The sequence below is a fragment of the Colletes latitarsis genome, chromosome 9 (assembly GCF_051014445.1).
Source record: "Colletes latitarsis isolate SP2378_abdomen chromosome 9, iyColLati1, whole genome shotgun sequence".
Taxonomy (NCBI): Eukaryota; Metazoa; Arthropoda; class Insecta; order Hymenoptera; family Colletidae; genus Colletes; species Colletes latitarsis.
This window is the reverse complement of record NC_135142.1, coordinates 19,489,812-19,510,148: the sequence shown is the minus strand read 5'-3', so window position 1 is coordinate 19,510,148 and position 20,337 is coordinate 19,489,812. Positions and strand designations below refer to the sequence as shown.

General features: G+C 33.0%; 1 protein-coding gene across 5 annotated transcripts in view; it reads right to left on the bottom strand.

The window, feature by feature from the left end:
* The window catches only part of Fucta (glycoprotein 3-alpha-L-fucosyltransferase A), a 428,362-nt gene that overhangs the window by 387,315 nt on the left and 20,710 nt on the right, over window positions 1–20,337 (bottom strand). For 4 of the 5 annotated variants that reach the window (XM_076773565.1, XM_076773569.1, XM_076773568.1 and 1 more), the window contains 5 exons: window positions 20,038–20,229; window positions 19,466–19,690; window positions 17,761–17,949; window positions 16,901–17,136; window positions 6,367–15,950 (listed from right to left, as the gene is read on the bottom strand). In XM_076773565.1, coding sequence (XP_076629680.1) covers window positions 15,599–15,950; window positions 16,901–17,136; window positions 17,761–17,949; window positions 19,466–19,690; window positions 20,038–20,229 — 1,194 coding nt within the window. In that variant the 3' untranslated portion in view covers window positions 6,367–15,598. Of the gene's footprint in view, window positions 1–6,366; window positions 15,951–16,900; window positions 17,137–17,760; window positions 17,950–19,465; window positions 19,691–20,037; window positions 20,230–20,337 lie in introns of those variants that run through there. The other variant, XR_013080351.1, reaches the window with a different exon arrangement.

Here is a 20,337-nt window from a genome sequence, read left to right as displayed (position 1 = left end):
TATTAATTCTAACCATAGAAGCATAGAATGCGTAAACATTAACTTTCAATTTAAATTGTAATCAGTTTCTCATATAAATGTTCCTTTTGTGTATATTATATTTTCCAAAGTTATTTGGTTATTTCTCACTAGATTTCCATAAAAATCTTCCTTGATTCTGCGTCGATAACATTGGGTTTGACTCAGCAATGGTAAGAAGTTTGTAGTACAGGCATAAACGAAGTTTGGAATAGAGGTCACAAGTAGTATTTTTTCGTAACACACGGATCAAAGGCACAGACAATGCATAGTGCAGTCGTGTAAAGCAATACTTTCTCGTGTCACGCAGGCAAGAAATTCGTGAATCCAACCTCCAAATTGATTTCGAACAGTCGGCGGTCGAGGATATAAACACAGGCTGACTTAGTTTTCAAAAGACAAGTGTATCGGATTACTGTCCCTGGCTTAACAATAACAACAATGGTAAGAATAAAATTAAATAAATAATTTCAATAATATTCTAGAATACACAAGAAATATACAGATGAATAATAGATTAGAACAGTCATTTAGTGGAAGTCAGTGTCTTACAATTGTCGTGAACAATTCATGGTTCTGTGTATTCTATATATAATTTTTATCTGCTACGTTTAAAAAACATGAATTTGAGAAAATTTTCGACTCATTTATTAAAGTCGACTAGAATAGCTACTGTAATAAGTTTGCCTGTTGTTGTATTCACAAAATGTGTATAAAAAGCATTAATTAAAGTTTCGATTGAAAATGACAATATATTTACAAATTATTAAGCACATATTTCAATCGATTAAGTTACATGAGAATAGCGTAATAGATCGATACTTGGATTTTAAAAGACACTATCGAATCTATCAAATGTATCGAAAGATGGATGTTACGCATTGTGACGTCATAAAAGTATATCGATAATAAATCATTATATAATTAATTGTTTGTCTGAAACCCTTATATATTAATTTTACAGCCGCAGTTTCTACGTAGAGCATCCTCGATCATATAGAATAACAAAATTATTCGAGATATAAGATTTAAGATTAAGGATTTCCCTTCGACAATACACATCGAGAATCGAGATCTTAGACCACCTGACCATCATCCCCCCCCCCCCCTAATGTGCCTCGGTTAACGGTTTTTCCGCCATTTCTTTTATGTCAATTGGTGCGATAAGTGCATTGACAGTTACACGTCTAATTAGGTACGTATTTTTTATTTCTAAACGTTCCTAACCGAGATTATTACGTTCGTAACTCTCCATCGGTACCTCCATACATAATTAATACGTTTCTATGACAAATTCAATCAGAATTGTGAAAACAGTTGAATTAGTTTAATGCTTCTTCCATATCGAATCGACATTAATCCTCCGTCTAAGCGATATTTCGAATATTAGAGAACACATTACGGGTATACTTATTGCTTAAATATGGTATAGGTACGTTTATTTTCATGCATTGCATCGTAATTTGAGTTTTATTTCTATTATAGCCTGTGATTGCAAATCGAGCACATGGAACGCTACCGGCACGCAATAGACGCCATTATGCAAATGTAACAAGAGACGTGAGTATATGTATATGATATAAATTTTGTATGCTTTTCATCGAGTTCTTTTCATCATAGTTTTTTCCTTTTAGACATTTTGATGATCGCGCGCAATGCGATCGGTAGAGTCAGTGTTTGTTTCGTCAAATAGTTTTCCGTTTTTTGAAGCACATTGGCGTCGATTAGATTATTGTATGGAGAAACGCGAAAGTCGAGTCAGTGTATACTGCGAATTTGTAAATTTTTTCTCGAGCATCGGGACTCTCGTTTCTTCACGAATCGCGACTGTAGAGTCATTTGTACGTCGATGTTGAGTTTCGGTCGCGTTAGGTTATTACTCTTTACAATTATTTCTTTCAAAATTTACAATTACTCGTTGCCGGTATTAGAATCAGTGCATCGCCGAAGAGGAGTTTTGGGCGATGCTCTATGAGCGAAAGATGTAAGTATCGTCTTACATTTTTCTATGTACGTTTAGAAAAAAAATGATGTTTTCAAATTTTTCTATCTGTTTAAAATTTGATAAATTATCAAAAACCTGTGATTAATTTTGAACGTAGAGTCTTTTACATTAAATTATGACATGCCTATCATTTTTGCAATAGATGATAATTCTTTTTCCTGTACTTTTCAGTTTCTGAATCCCATCCTTAGATCCTGGACGCCAACAGGATCATGCAGACGACTTCGCTGACGACGTGGACGACGCTGAGGACTCGTCGCTGAGGTATATTATCATTGAAGTCAACAATTGGTGAGTCGCATGCGCCTTTTATTCCTCCGGTGCCCAATCACGTCGTAGGACGAAAGGTTCGAATCGACGCGGGTAACCGGTTGTATACTTTTAGCGAGTATAGTGACCACGGGTATTTCTTGTACCCGTAAGTAGTAACATATATTGTTTTATTTTTTAGTTCAGGTTAGGGTCTTTTTGTATGTCGTGTTTTTTAAATATATTAAATATTCATAAAATGAATGTTTTCATGAACCTGTTAACCCCAGGAAGACAACTTTTTGAATCGTTTCCTTAATTATTACAACATATAATGTTGTGTAATGTATAGTATTAGATACAAAGAGACATTTCGCGACTGGTCGATTTATAAGTGAAAGTAACGAGGACTGTATACTATTTTCACCTTTTAGAAAAGTTACTTTGACGACAGAATCGATCGAGGATAGGTGTATATTTGAATTTATAATTGAATAAATTTATTTAAATGTTTTATCTAAAATTTTCAAAGTAAACTATTTTATCGTAAAATCTTGTTCAAAGTCTGTCCTTTTGAACAATTTAATTCAATTAGAATAATTTTCTTTAATAATAAAATTTTTCAGTATTAATGTATTTTGCTCTTGATATACCGTTTCGTTATACTCTGTTATTTATTAACCACTTTTTGTAGTTCAGGATTTTCAGGTTAATATTTCCGTGTTTGTTGCCTAAACTCATGCACGTGCCCAGGCGCTACTTGCATGAGCGAAGGCAATGGGCACGATGATTTAGTTTGTAAAAATTTATAATAACATAGTTTGGCGGCTGACATTGCGTTAGTGTACTGTGCACGACGTATTTTCCATGTGTGTGTGTGTGGTTAGGACGTGGAATTACGTCGTTTAAAAATTGATTATAATTTACAAGTAAAATTGTATTTCTTAACATTACATTCCTACAAATTGCAATAACAATATCAAATTTGTATGTAGTATTTACCTAATAATTGTTGGAATTATCGTGTACATATTTTTTGCTTATGCAAAGAATATAATATAAAATACTTAACGAAATATGATTTTCACATAACAGAATGAACAAAAACAGAAATATTTGATGAAAAACTATATTACATTACAACGTTCTATATAAATGTTTATATATGTATATAATTGAAAGACGCAATAGTAACTAGTCTTTGTCAGCTGATTTCAGGAAATGGTACGTACATTAGAGTATGAAAGATGTGTGCAATGTTCAGGTGTCGGAGGAACCCCGGGGCGTCCTCCCTAGTTTAGGCTGCGCCCGAACATTATGTGTGAGGACCGTGGAGTGATTGTTTGTGAGAATGAGTTTTGCAATTTTTTAAATATAGCGTTAGGTAGGTAGGTAACTTATTTTCTGGTGTGTTTGTTTAGATCTAAGTAGGTAGGGTCGGGGTAGGGCTGCCACAGTCTTTTTTCGGGTAGGCGCGTTTTCGTGTGGCAGTCCTATACCTGCAGTTCGATTTGGAGAGTCGAAACGTTTACCGTTTCAAACGGATTGTACCGTTTGTTTTGGTTTCACTTTCGATCCTTGGAATCGCGCGGCTTTACAGTCGCTCATCGCGTTCGCGGTCGTGGGTAGGCCCCCTCGAAACGCTCGTCCCGCTCGAGTTTCTGCACACCTGTTTCGATAACGATTCCTAGAATCGTTGGAGGACTGTGTATTGCACGGAATCTCGAGCCTTGGTTTAAGTTTCAGGCTTTGGCAGGACCGCCGAAGAAAGAAGATGCTCAACGAGTCGAAGAGGCCCTGACAAATTGTCTCAAGAGTGGGCTGCAACAAATGGCTCTGCATCTTCATCTTCGGATGAGGATGGATAGTCATTCCTTGTTTTGTCACTATACTCGCCTGTAGTTGTAGTAGTAGTAGTTTTTCAGGTAATACGTGTTCCAGGATGTCCAGTATTTATGGGAAAAACGTGGTTTGCATTAGTGTTGCGTAATACAAATGATCGCGTTTGTTTCCAGAATAATGTTGCAAATAATATGAACATATAATGTATCATGATACTGTTAGCGTTGCGAACGATGGGAATTTTTCGCGTTTTCTTTCAGAGTAGTGTCGCGAAGAAGAACTAATAGCGGTTTCTTTGTTTAATTAACGTTACAAATAATTTACGTTAATTGCATAATTCTATTTGGAGTTGCGAAGATTGAAAATTTCGTATAGACATTCATCTCAGTTTGCAGTAGTGTTGCGAAATACAAATGCTAATCGCGTTGTTAGTTGCAAATAATATGTATTCTTACGCGTTTATTTTACAAAATAGTGTCCAGGAATCGCGAAGCAGCTGAACTAGTTGCATCAGCTGTGTTTTTCTGCATCCTGAATGGTCTGTTTTAATCGCAAGCTACTTCTGACAATAAATTTTCGATTACATCCGTTAATCGATTGATTACTCCAATGAAATTAATCGATTGATACCCAACTCTAAACCGTAGAGCTTTCATTCCATTTAAAAGCAAAACATTCCTGTAATTTCATTTCGTACCATAAGAAACGCTATGATCTCTTTCTATTGGTATTGGCCTGTTGGTAATGTTGCATGTGATGCCAAATAGCGTCAATATTTTACGTGTGAACACTATCTGAATCTATCATTGGACAATTATTCAAATTCAAGCTCTAAATCTAAAATAGCTCAAACCTCAAACTACAAATCTCACTAATAGCCATATCGGATGAATTAGATGAACTGGCAAAATTTCCTACACGGTAGTTAATTAATTCGCGTAAAAGTACACTCGTTTGCAATGCAGACAAACGATTAAAATATGTCACAGTTTACCTGAGAAGTAATTGATCAAACGAAGATCTGAATACATCTTTTGTTTTTAATTCACATTCGTAACATTTATAACTTTGAATTCGATTGCGCCTCGCCCACAGATCGTGAGCATCGTTTTACAGGCGCCAGTGTTATCTAATACCGATAAAAATAGTAGCCACAGACGTGGCATACGAGTAGACCTTAAATCCAATGTATTTTTTCCATTTTTCTGGGTCTCTAAAGACCCACTACCATTTTCGTGTCACTTGTAACATTACCAACAGGTTACAGAAATGAATACAAGAGAAAGTGAGACAAAAGATAAAATTACAGAAATGATGTTTTAAATATACGCATGAAATTTTGGGGAAGCATTTCTGGCCTCACATTAGATTTTCGGTAAAAAATTTTTTTCTCGAAAATGGTTAGGATTTCGGAGGTATGTCTATTAATCAAAAATAATTGTAACTGACCCCTGGGACCGAAAATATTCTTTTTAGAACGATTTGAAAAAATTGTTTTTCGCCGAAAAATTTAGGCAGCTACCCCCTTGTCGATTTTTCTTAAAAATTCGTATTTCATTTTTAGTAATTTTGGTTGACGCCCTACAGAAAAGTTGTCTAATACTTTTTTGTAGGTACCCATGAGCTCTACTTCAGAAAAAAGTTTCATTGATATATATTCACAATTGTAGAAGTTATGGCTGTTTGAAAATTGGACCATTTTTATGGGGTTTTTTTCATTTTGCGGGGTCAAGGACCAATTTTTCGAATATTTTTGCGATTTCTACATATTCTTCATCAAAATACGCGTAGTTTGCTTTTTTAAACATTAAAATCGTCCAATCCGTTCAGAAGTTATGACGTTTTGAAGATTCGCATGAAAATTCGGGCAGACATTACTGGTCAGAAATTATATTTTCGGTAAGGAATTTTTTTCTCGAAAATGGTTAAAATTTCGAAGGTATGTGTATTCACCAAACATGATTGTAATTGACCTCTGCAATCAAAAATAATTTTTTTAGAATGATTTGAAATTTTTTTTTCGTCGAAAAATTTAGGCACCTATCCCTTGTCGATTTTTTTTAATATTAAAATGTTGTTTAATACTTTTTTGTAGGTATCCATGAGCTCAACTTCATAAATAAATTTCAATGCAATATACGTATACCTTGTCTGTATAGTAGCATAACTTTATATGGCGACACAGACCAGGTATACGACTCGTATACCTCGTTTGTGATGACGACCATGCATTCCTAAAGTTAAAATTGTAATTTGTTGAATGTACTCGACAAATTTTACCATATTCACTAAAAATAACTTAATAATTCTTGGCCTGGTAAAGTAAAGTTAAGACTTTCGCTGTACTCAATGCAATTTTATCTACAAATCTCAGATATTAATGTGACATTAAATATCATTACATTGTACGGTTGAATTTCTTTACAGATAATGTTCCATTATAACCATATGAGTTACTATTTACAAATTATGTCGCTATCTAGTCTTACAACATACATACTAAATTGTATAAATGATGTTACATAAACAAAGGATGCCTTGACAGACGGATACAACAATAACAATTTAAATACTCTCTAAGAATTAAATATTTCCCTGTTTGAATGTTTATTGTAAAAACTAAAGTTCATACATTACGACGTAACATAAATTAAAATAAATAAACTGAATGTTGCGACGATCTGTTTTCTAAACTTTTCTTGAGTTCTCTTAGACTTCTAACAAGTCTATTATTAAAGTGAAACAGATATTTAATTTCTTACGTTTCATAATATTACAGTACACTGCAAGAATGTTTGAGAAATCGTTTATTTTCATTCACTAATAAAAATTATTAGACTAATTCTTCATTTCCTTAATGTTCTTTTACAGTAATCATAGAACAAAAGATATTTGTAACATTTCAAATGCATCATCACACTCGCTTATAGTATTCTTCTTTGGTTTCTGTTTCACAGCGAAGTAAAGTTTTACATAAAATAAAAGGAAAAGCAATATCTTTTTTTATGCTCTTTTTGTCAAACATTTTCATGCTTACACACTAACTCTGTATAATTAACACTCGTTTCTAGAAACAAATTTTATCATGTGGTCGAATTTATACAATGTACACCAGCACCAATTATTACAACCAGCACCAATCATTAATAATAAATTAATCGAAACTACACGTCACGATTCTTACATCACACATTTTGAAGCACAATGTTCTCCTCGTTTAGGTTTCTAAATTTCACAACATGCACTGTGTTTTTACAACGTAGAGGATGTCCCATTTTAAGAATGAAACTTACTCAATTTCCAAGAAAACACCTTACGATCAAGAAAATTTTACTTGGGGTAGAGGCACTTTCATGATTTCAGTTTCGCATCTGATTATTTAAATACAACCATTTTTTTTCTTTTTTTGGCTAAATATGTTTTATACAAGATCATATGTTTTGTTAGCCAAAGGAAAGCATCCGAAGAGATCAGTAAATGTATCAGTGTGTCAAATAATCCTCGAAACAGAATAAGTTCCTTCGTAAACATATATTTGAATAATCGGTAGTTTGGAAGGTAATCGCATGGAAAGATTAAAATGGAACACCCTGTACAATGAGAAATTTCTTACAAAAAAATTTCACGATCCTAAGAACTCTGATTATTCACAAAACAGTTTATCTATCGTCTTCCATTACCACCCAATATTTTGTGTATCTTATTCTACTATATTTGTTTTTTTAGCATTACGAATATTAATATTATCTATCAGACTTTAATTAATCAACTGCACAATAAATTAATATATTACGATTAACTTAACATCACGATTAAAGTAATATTAACGACGAAATGCTTTTAACTTTTCTAGAAATTCGAATGTTTAGAACCAGGCTTCTTCTTGATAAATTAAAACGTCTTAGACAATAAATTTGTGTAAATACGAAGATTTTCTAAAAAATGTTTCGAGACAAGTTATTAAAAAGTTATACTCGCGAAATTGTTCACCTGTATCATTTATTCTATTATTTTAAACAAAGTATTGTTTAATTATGAATAACCGAATGTTTCAATTCAACTCAATAAGCTTTCGCTTAAATAAAGACACTCATAAATACAGGGTGTTCGGCCACCCATGGGAAATATTTTAATGGGGGATTCTAGATGCCAAAATGAGACGAAAATCAAGAATACCAATTTGTTGATGGAGGGATCGTTAAAAAGTTATTAACAATTAAATTCAAAAATTTCAAATCGTTCTGAAAAAAATATTTTCGGTTGCGGGGGTCAATTACAATCATTTTTAGTGAATATACATACTTCCGAAATCCTACCCACTTTCGAGAAAAAAATTCGAGTAAGTGCTGAAAGTTTTTGATGAAAAAAAAGACTTTCGAATCGTCTTGGAAAAATTATTTTTAGTTGCAGGGGTCAATTGCAAGCATTTTTGGTCAACAGACATACCCCCGAAATCCTACTCAGTTTCGAGAAAAAAATTCCTTACCGAAAATCTAATTTCTGGCCAGAAATGTCTGCCCGAATTTTCATGCGAATCTTCAAAACGTCATAACTTCTGAACGGATTGGATGATTTTAATGTTTAAAAAAGCAAACTACGCGTATTTTGGTGGAGAATATGTACAAATCGCAAAAATATTCGAAAAGTTGATCCTTGACCCCGCAAAATGAGAAAAACCCCATAAAAATGATCCAATTTTCAAACAGTCATAACTCCTACAATTGTGAATATATTTCAATGAAACTTTTTTCTGAAGTAGAGCTCATGGATACCTACGAAAAAGTATTAGACAACTTTTCTGTAGGGCGTCAAACAAAATTACTAAAAATGAAAAACGAATTTTTAAGAAAAATCGACAGGGGTAGGTGCCTATATTTTTCGGCGAAAAAAAAAATTTTAAATCGTCCTAGAAAAATTATTTTCGGTTCCGAGGATCAATTAAAATTATTTTTGGTTAATAAAATACCCCCGAAATCCTGCCCGCTTTCAAGAAAAAAATTCGAGGTGTGAAATTTTTGACAAAATTACAAAATTTTAAATCGTTCTAAAAAAATTATTTTCGTTCGCGGGGATCAATTACAATCATTTTTGGTCATTAGATATACCCTTGAAATCCTATCCACCTTCGAGAAAAAAATTCAGTAAAGGCGGAACTTTAAACGTTAATAACTTTTTAACGAAGCCTCCATCAACAAATTGGTATTCTTGATTTTCGTCTTATTTTGGCCTCTAGAATCCCCCATTAAAATTTTTCCCAGGGGTGGTCGAACACCCTGTATGGATACTATATGTACACGTCTTCGACATGATCGAACCGTGGAAAAATCGCTTTGATTGCCGTACGTTTCCTCATATCAATGATGTCTCGTTTCAAATTTGACCGTTCAATTTCTTGGAAATAATCAATCAGTCAATTAATTATCTAAATATGTATCTAGCTTTCTTGTGCGCACTCTGAAAGATCGACATTACATAGGAACCGATTGAAAGCCGTGGCAGTATCCACCATAAAGTAACTTGATTATGGATCATTACACGCCAAATATATCACTTTTGACACAGTATGTAAAGGATTTTGATAAAACTAAAATACGATGTAATTCGTGTGGAATTAATAGAGAGAAGGTGCTTATAATTGTTCTATAAGCAATAAATAAAAATTACATAAATAATCTTTAACTGCTCATGTTTCGAAAACAAAGCTTCACACTGTGAAATGATACAGGATTTTTTGATTCCTCTATGCATTAAATGATTATGAAACCATTCAAATAATGACTTAACCTTCTTCCTATATAATTTCACGTACACTACATCAAATTGCAATTTTATTACAATCTCCGACATCAAATAGAAAAAGCGATCTATTTGACGTGGATCGACCCTTATAGGATTTATGCGTGCATTTCACTTGTGCAAGATTTTTATACTACTTCCGATTTTGGTTATGGCTTTTGGTTGATATCTCTATGGATTAAGATAGCTAAAATTACTTTTAAGCTATATGTCTTGAGCTATGTTACTCTTAGCGAATTCTTTATAGCTATTAGCACTAACTTTTCTCTATTGGAATTTCGCGTTTATCGCTATTTCAATATCTTTCATTTAAATCTGCACAACCGATCGTACCAGCGTTTATCGAATTAGATGAGAAATAGGAAATCAACCCACCATTAAATAATAATAACGATAAAGTCATGAGAGATATTGCCTTCACATTGTGCTTTGACTGAAACTAGTTAATGTTTCTGCGTTCCCAAATAGTATTTCACCTTTTTATTTAATACAGTTAGTTATCACACATGACTTTAAATCTATACCTTTGCATTAACATCCAAAAAACAAACCTTATGAGACATAATAACTCATTGTAAAGCTTGCTTGGAAACGGAAACAATAATTTGAATTATTCAGTTTCTTCGTTATTTGATAATTAAAAAGAAACTGTGAAACATTGTCCCTCCATATATATTAATATGTATTATGATTCGTGAATAGCGTTGTCAAATGAACGAATTAATTTTGAAATTCGTATCAAACAACTTTCGAATCAAAACAACTTTCTGTTTTCTGTTGATCAAAATTTTTTTTTTAAATTTGTGTTCACTAAATATTTGAAAGAAACTTTATCAAAATTATTATCAATTAATGTATAGTAGCAGCTTGAGAAATTTTGGAAAATTTTAAATTCTTGGTATGAAATGCAAGAAATGAACAACTACAAATTAAAAGGAACGATCGCATTTTATATTTTGATATGCATACTTGCGAATATTAAATAAAAATTTACCATTTCAATATTTGAAACAGTGTTCGTTATTTCACGATTTTGTAATAACAATAATCGATTACTTTCTTTGGTTTAGAATGATATTTCGTGAATAATAATTTGTTTGTGATTTTTATAACATTATATAATTTGTTTGAACGACATTAATTCATTAATTGATATGTTCCTTAGAAGAAATTAAAATGACTCTATCTGCAGTATTGTCAAAATTATTTCTTTTTTAACATACAGCTAAAAGAATTATTTTGCACCGTGTGTAATTATTTTTAACAAAGAACCTTATTGTTGTAATTATATGTTATTAATGAAAAATTCAAGCACATCAAATTTCAACACTGTTGTGCGTGTTTCACTTTCATGCAATAAGTAACAATTAACGAAAATGCTTTTCGAGTTATTTTCAACTTTTTCGTTCTTGACTATAAAGAATATTGCACAATATTAAATTATAAAACGAACAGTATTGTTTAATTTAACACACAAAAATATTTCTGAAACGAAGTTAATTTATGAAATCAATTGCAAATTAAAATATTTCCTTCTCGTACGTGCAAAGTTCAAAATTGCATTGTTCTCGATTATACTTCATATTACATTTTAAATACTGACTAATAAATTGACGCAAAATATACTGATTGTTATGATTTGCACAATGATTATCAACAGAATTATTCTTTCTCTGCGGTCGACAATTATTATAAATAAGTCGACGGACGCATAATACAGAATGTATCGAAAAGTATAGGTCTATAAACTATTACAAAATCACTATTTTGTATAAATGCCAATTAACCATAAATTCAAGGAAAAAGATTTCTTTATCTTTTCTTATTTCCATGACGAGTAAAGTCTCTTAAAAACATATTCTCAGATTCTTCAAAGACACCATGTCAAATTAATCCAATAACACTCGCAGATCCGCTCGATTACCGATTATTTAAATAATCGTTTAAATTAAATTAACGTTATATTAACGTAATCGAAATTAAATTATACTAGGAATAGTTTTAACAAGCACTCGCTGAAGATATTCTTCGACAACGTTTACACTTGACTAGATCTCGTAAAAATCTCACATACGTGACAACATATTTTACGAACAACAACTGTACAATTACAATCTATTATACATACACCGACGTAATATGAAAATTCACTTACGAGAAAGGTCACTTGCACAAGAGTGACCATTATCTGTGGCAGTGGTCGACGACCGACCGAACGATGAATTTCATTCGTTAATGCGATACACATTCAAGTATAATACGAACGAAAATAGATTTTAGAGCACGCGAATATCAATATAAAATATTCTGATGTTTAGTCCTCTTGTATAATTTGAAACGGTACAGTCTAAAACGAAATTATCACGAAAGTTAAAAAAATTTACGATCCGTGAACGATTCGCTATTAGCGATGAAATACTAATATACATCATTCGAGGTTTATCCGTGTAGGTTCGAATCTAAAGGAGTAATAAATTCCATAATGTTGTATAAACAGTAAACGCTATTCACTTATGCGCAAACGTTTCCTTAGATATTGTACAATAATATCAATTCCACTCATAATGAACAATCTAGGGACTTCAGAAGCCATTTTACAGAATTGCAATCACGCTCTAAAGTACAAGAGTATCCTCAGATATTACCCTAGTCATTGTACATTGATTTTAATACTTACGTGAACTACCGGCATTTACCAACGAATAAAGCTGTAGATATTGTATCTCGAAAGTCTTAATTTAGAGTAACTCGTTAGCTCAATGTGATTCTCGGTTTAATTTCTTCGCAACTATTATGTAAATTCATAATTTACAGTACGAGGTACCGGCTACTATTTTGCCTATCCGAAATACTCCCATTGTTCGATACGATTTAAAACAATGCTTTTTTCTAAGACTCGTGTTGTGTCAAGGCGCGCTACGTGGAGGCAACAAATTCGTTTTTACAGTATGCGGTGTCACGTTGAAAATAAATCGTAAATTAAGGGAATCTTGCACTCTAGATATTCGAAAACTCAGTTTCGAACTCAGTTTTAAACATTTATAATTGAGTGATGAAAATGTGTTTTCGATAGGACATGAAACTAACATTTCTTCACCGTTAATAATTTTCTCACTCATCAAACGAAAAATTAATATATCTGGTAAATTATTAAGTTACATTTTCGATCGAAAAGGGCTAAAATAATTTTTGATTCTCTTTTTGCCAAATTTCATCAAAGTTTTAGTAACTTTAGAGGTTCTGACGAATAGTTTTATGAGTTCCTAGTGTAAAGTAAATATTATAACATAAATTGTAACGAGTGTCAAATAAAGATTCAATAAAATAGTGATTTAGTTTATCTTTTCGTAGAACAAGTCCTCGAAATACGCGGATTCGTCGATACGCGATTGAGCATTCACTTATGTCCTTATATCTATTTTGTGTGTACGTATTTACATGATAAATAAAGCTTTCTATTCTTCAATTTCTCTTATCGTAAAGTATATATGAATCTGTTTAACCTTATTAACTTTTGAGACTACTTGTAAGGCTGTACACCGAATGTATTATAGGTAGAATGAAAGATCGTTTCTGGAAGGAATTGCGAGTCGTATTGGATCGGACGTTTCAAATCAGCCTTCGTAAAACCTGCGACTTGGCAAACATTAATCGACACTGTCCAATGGTATTACATTCTTCTTAGTTTGGGGTGGATCTTTCTTTCTTGCTGCAATACATTATATTTATACAATTTAATCTGCATTCGAACGAATTAACCGCACAAATCGAAGACTTACTCTTATTAAACGAGAACCAAAGCTTCTTTAGCTTTCGAAAATGTTTCCCTGGCATATAAATAAAAATTTAAAGTTTACAAAAACTGTTGTTGATAGAGTTTAAGTAATATTTAGCCAAACATATTTTTTTAAATGTTCCGAAGCACAAGATCCTCTTAATAATCCAAGAACTACATTTACGTCTCCTACAAAGATTATGTAATTTCTTCTAATTATAACTTGACTAAATTTTGAGCCAAAACTCCTTTCCATACGAAATATAGTTTCCACGTAAGGACGTACTGATACTGTGAATCGCAACGAAGCTAATTTTAACAACACTGTTTAATTAAGAATATAGTGTCCCATTAACAACGATCAAAACATATTATCTGATGTTTTTTTACATCGTCGAAAGAGACCAAAAACGTTTCATTTTACTTATTCATATAATATATTATTTTCACTGTCTCTCGCATCTCTGAAGACGAAAGAAGAAAATTATTATTAGAAATTAAATGACACTCTGAATTCGAACCCACATGAATAGTATATCCGAGTACTGATAAGTATGCATTAAATATAAATACTGGACGAACATAACGTTTACATCGTTGATGTTTCAGGAACATTAAAAACTACATTAATCCGTATACCGTCGAATTTTATGTTATTATTCAGTATTCTCGTATTCCTTCCACGTATCGAACACAAAAATAGTATTATACGTATTGGACGTAGAAATCAATTTATCGAGAGAATCGTATTGTTTCAATTTCGATATGAATTCCATTGAGCAAAAAATGATCATAATGTTTAAGAAAACCTATAATTATTGCTTTGGGCTTGAAAACCATTATAGGAGCAAATAATATTCGAAAGAAGAAGAAAATAATTCTACGCGCTTTATTCGTGTTTGTCCTATAAAAATTTGAATGTAAAGTCAGTTTCCACGCGTTTTCAATCTCTTTATCTTGCTTTGTATCTTTTGCCAGCCCTTTTATACGAACGCAGGATCACGTATTTAATATCCTAAATTACGATACTGTTTTAATATTGACAGCAGCAAATATTTATCCGTATTGTACAAAATGTTTCAGGTATTTCTCGCTACAAAAAGAACTAATTTCGAAATACGTTTTCTACGTTCTAAAATAATACGCTTCTCATATTGCCAGACAAGTATAGCTTATACACACGTGCAATTCGTTTAGCTACCGGTACGTTTGCAAAATTAATCAACGTGCGTTTAACTAAGACACCTAACTAAAACATCGTCGAACAAAAATAATTTTGTAAAACATTTCGTTCTTAAAGTCGTCGAAGATAATACATTTTACGAAAATAACGTTTTACAAACATTCAAATCTTTCGCGCATCCGTACAATTGTTAAAGGAACACTATATAAATTTCGCGTTTAGCGATACGCTGAAACTATTTGCTCCGTGCACGACAATCCCCGACGATCAACGATCGAAGAGAAATAATTCTGCAGCGAATTATTATAAATATCGAAAACGAAAGGTTCGCGACCCGTCAAACCTACGACGATACTTTAACCGCGAGTAATCGAATCGGTTCTACGGTTAATCTTTGTAAAAACATCCGTAAATTTGTTCGTTTAAAGCAACGAATTAGTTATTAATTGATGTGTAAAAGTCCACGTTGTTCGTCGAAAAGTACAAATTCGCGTACTCCTGGCACCGTTTCTCGTCGAAACCCGTGCTCGACAGTCTTTTTCTTCGATTAATAGACTACCCAGGCTTCGAGGATCCATCGATCCTCTGTCCGTCTGTAACATATTCGTTAGAAAATCAACGACGAGCCGCACGAGTACGGTTCTTCGCGACCTTTGGAAGTCCAGATGATTCTTCAGACGAAAGCGTCATTTCACAGAAATTAATCGGGTCCTCGCGCGGGTGTTCTCCCTCAAGTGTTTTTGAGATTCCCGCCACGGACCAGGTCGTGTTCGCGCCACGAATTCGTTGTGCATATGCCGTCGCCTCTCCACCATTCGTTCACGTCCTTGTAAAATTTTGGTCGTCGATCGTCGTGCAACATCGCGCAAACGCGACACCAAAAGTACGTGTTGATGAATTCCCCGGTACCTTTCCACCGGAAGTACGAATTGTAGAGCTCGTCGTCGCGGTCCAAACGGTGCAGATACTCCGCGAGCTCTTTCGGCGACTCGAACTCGTCCACGTGGATGTAGGAACGATATGGCGCGCTTCGAGCATAATCCGTTGGATGCGCACCCATCACTATAGGCAGGACGTTGTGCCTGAACGAAAGGAAAAAACTAGCTTCAATATTCAATTCATAAAAAAAAATATTTGAATTGCAATAACAAGAAAACTGCAAAAGATAATCTGGTGATCGTTGTTTTATTGTAGTAAAAAAACATATTATGAGTGAAGTATTACACCCATCTACAATTTTGCATGTTACATTATTTTTTCACGGTTTCATTTAATTTCTCTTGTTGCAAAATACCAAATATTACGACTGATTTCTTCAAGAACTTTCAATTCAGTTAGAACTTTGAAATTTTGTGGAGACGGGAATTCTAGACAACGATGCAATATTAAAAAAAATTAGGCGTATGTTTTACCTTTTGTAAATATTTTACAAATTATTATACGATATTTTTACATTTGTAAAAAGCCAAAAGAAGAATAGAATGTCATATCGAATCGATTGTGTTTATAAAAAATGAATACTTTGATGCAAGCTTGACATCGATAAACAATTGAATTTATTGCTTTGCGAATTTCTTCAATATTTTGCTGAATTTCGATAACTCTATTAAAAATCGAGGGGTGTTTATGAAACAGATTATTTAACCAAAGATTTTCATTTGGTTTGCATTTACACGGGCAGTGGATAAAAAAGACAGTTGTCTACGCTTTATAAAATTCCATTGTTAGTATTACTATTAGCACGATTAAAAAAATATGTATTGTAACGATCAGCGATGCCCCACAATGATGAACAATTAGCTTTGTTCTGCTGTGTGAATGACTACCATATCCACTCGTTTTAGCGCTGAACCGTGTAATAAAATTCACGTAATAGCAAAATCTAGCGACGCAGACATTCTTTGCATCACTTGTTTGTAATTATAAAAATACAATTAACAATCGATTATTACGTTGTTATATTTTAATTACGTATTTCGTTTGAAGAGTGTTCGTAACTATGGCTAATAATGATATAAAATATGTACCGTACCCAAGACCGTTGACGAAGAACTTTTCCGTGATATAGTCCTTGCAATTTGAGTTCTCGAATGCGAGATAGAACTTGTAGTCTTCGTCGAGCATATCAAAACACGCTTGAGATTGTGAACGAGGACACCGCAGAGAACCGCAGGTTCCATAAATGTCAACTTGTATGTATTTTGATAGCACTTTCGCGTAATGCATACGTTGATTGCGAGGATGGCAATTAGAAACGAACCAAGCCACCTAAAATTATTACAAACGAACGATAAACCGTGGGGTATTTATGATATATTATTAAGAAACCATTTTAAAATAAAAACTGAATATATCTGAAGCAAACGAACGAAAATCAATTTCTCTCTTCGATTGATTTAGCTGTATAGAGTTATATGTATATTATTTAGTGGATCATTCCATAAGTAATGTCGTCTCCTGACGCTGATTAATAATTTCTACGACCTTGTTCCATCTATCGACATTTCGATTCCATTCTATCTCGATTGAAGCCTTTAATGCCTCAAATTAAACGTTGTTGGTCAGAAATGTAATCACCATTTTGGAATATCGAAAACCATCCTTAATATTTTATCAAATTTAAAACACGTTCGATATACATACCAAAAATATTTTTAAAAATGTCTGTAGTTATACTACCCTTATTAAATTTCGTTTATACTAGTTTTAAAATTTCTTTTTGGATAAAAATTCTAGATTATCGAGAAAGCACTCTTTGATTCTCCATGTGTGACTTTTAATTTCAAATGATAGGTTATAGCTTTCTGCCTAATTTTTACTTATTCTTAAAAGAGACGACATTGCTCGTGGGACGACCTAATATTTTCTCGATTAAAGTAAAAGCGTAATTACCTTCTTAGTCTTGTTGGCTGCGTAATTAAAAGTTTGCGATATTTGTGTAACGCTAGGATCATAATACTGCCACCTTTCGTAGGGAGCGACTATATCGCTGTCACGACGATAAGTTGCCGTCCAATTGATGAATGCGTTCTTTACGCTTTGCGTGTGATAAGGACACTCTAAAAAATACAGCATCCACACCTGTTGAAAATCGTATCAGTCTCATTCGACGTACATAGCTAAATTTTGAACAGTAGCACTGATATGAATTTCCCATTGCTATCAGCAAAAACAAAAAATGTATTTTTCCGTACTACTAAATCATTTATACAATTTATTTCGATATCATGTAGTGACAATACGTGGTTGTAACAAACGATCATTCAATACTTTCTACCGTCTTTGTATTGTCTTTAGAACAAGACCTTTTATCTAAAATACAGACTGTGTTTTGACAAAGACGTGCATTACGTTGATACATAAGATGAAACATTCTTTACATGTGTTCCGAATGTAAATAAAAGTAGGCAAATTACACACTGTGTGATTTAAGTGAATTAAATAATACAGGGTGTTGGGCCACCCCTGGGAAAAATTTTAATGGGAGATTCTAGAGGCCAAAATAAGACGAAAATCAAGAATACCAATTTGTTGATGGAGGCTCCATTAAAAAGTTATTAACGTTTAAAGTTCCGCCCGTACTGAATTTTTTTCTCGAAAATGCGCAAGATTTCGGGGGTATGTCTATTCACCAAAAATGATTGTAATTGACCCCCCCAACCGAAAATAATTTTTTTAGTATGATTTGAAAAATTTTTTTTTCGCCGAAAAATTTCACCACCTACCCGATTTTTTTTCTCGAAAATGGATAGGATTTCGAAGGTATGTGTATTCACCAAAAATGATTATAATTGACCCCCGCAACCGAAAATAATTTTTCCAGAACGATTTGAAATTTTTGAATTTAATTGTTAATAACTTTTTAACGATGCCTTCATCAACAAATTGGTATTCTTGATTTTCGTCTTATTTTGGCCTCTAGAATCCCTCATTAAAATTTTTCCCAGAGGTGGCCGAACACCCTGTATATTACTGCTACCCTATGAAATAAAACAATACAGGATTCCATTGAAAAAAAACAATGTTGACACGAGATTTCTCAACTTCCTCAGGATCGAATTATTTCGTTTGAACTAAAATTCAAGGATCAAAGGTTAATTAATATTCGAATGTTCATCAGTATCCATGAGTTACTTTTTCTTTGAACAATTATTCTGCACTCAAACTTTGCAAATAATCGCATTGGGTATTTTAATAATCATTCAGTCGCTATTTCATATCGCTGTTCTCGTTTAATCTTGGTAAAAGAAGGCACCGATATAAACAATTCAACATTTCTTGAATACAATTAATCCTGTTAAAAAATTTGTACTGTACAAACATTTATCAACAGACCAAATTACAGTCTTCCAGCAAGGATACAAACTTTTTAAATTGCAATTATCCTACTCGGATGAACATTCTTGCGTAGTACATTGTTTGTAAAGTAATATAATTCATATAATCAGGTCTAAAAAATATAATTACTAAACGCAAAACGTGAATAATCCAAGCAAAATGATAGAAAGAAAATGTAATATTTGTTAATTTTGTTTCGAACATCAACGTCTTAAACATTCTAATCGATCAAAGTAGAACAATGATTCGTGTTACGTACTTGTTTTGGGGATCTTCTTCGGACGTGAGTTACATAATCTTTAAAAAGGATTAAATCGGCGTCGTCCGGATTTTCCCTAACAATCGTACACGTATTTACTGGGCAACGATGCTGAAGAAATATATCAGGACCAACTTTCGCCTCGGGCATACCATGCGGGACCATTATTTTTTTTAACGGTTGCTCTGCACTTGTTTTATTATAATCATAGGGCACAAACATCAACTGCAAAAATGTAATATAATACAAAATTAAAACATTTATTTCAAACGTATCGAAACGAGAGTTCATAAATTATATCACGCTAAATTAATTAATCTCCTACTTTCCACGTTTAAAAATACACAAATTTCATCAACTCTCGGAATAAATATTCTCTTCAGAAATATATCGAAAATATTACAAAGGGAAAAATTATTGAATATACTATTGAGTAAACAAATTTCACAGACCGCGAAAAATGGGGAAAAAATAAATTTCTTTTATAATGTTACGTCGAACTTGAAGAATACTTCTCCTTATCTTTCATATAATTTTAGTAATTACTTGGACTGATTTTCATTGAACCTTACTTGATTCGTCACACGATCGTCATACGCGTCTTCTTCGGGCCACAAGTGTGCCATTCTTCGACCTGTTCGATTGGATTTTAAGGCAGGAAAAGGTCTCCTGCTTCCTCCTTTCATGTACCATGGTCTTCTTGATGGTTCCAAGGCATCCACAGTAATGTGTGACACGATCGTCGTGCCTGGTGAGTTGGATACCTTTAAACGAAAGAAACACGTAGCTATAGCTCTTAAATAAATCACTGCTCCTTTAAATGCACGTCCCTTTCGCAACTTCTCTAATGCAGCTAATGTTCCGTAAGCATG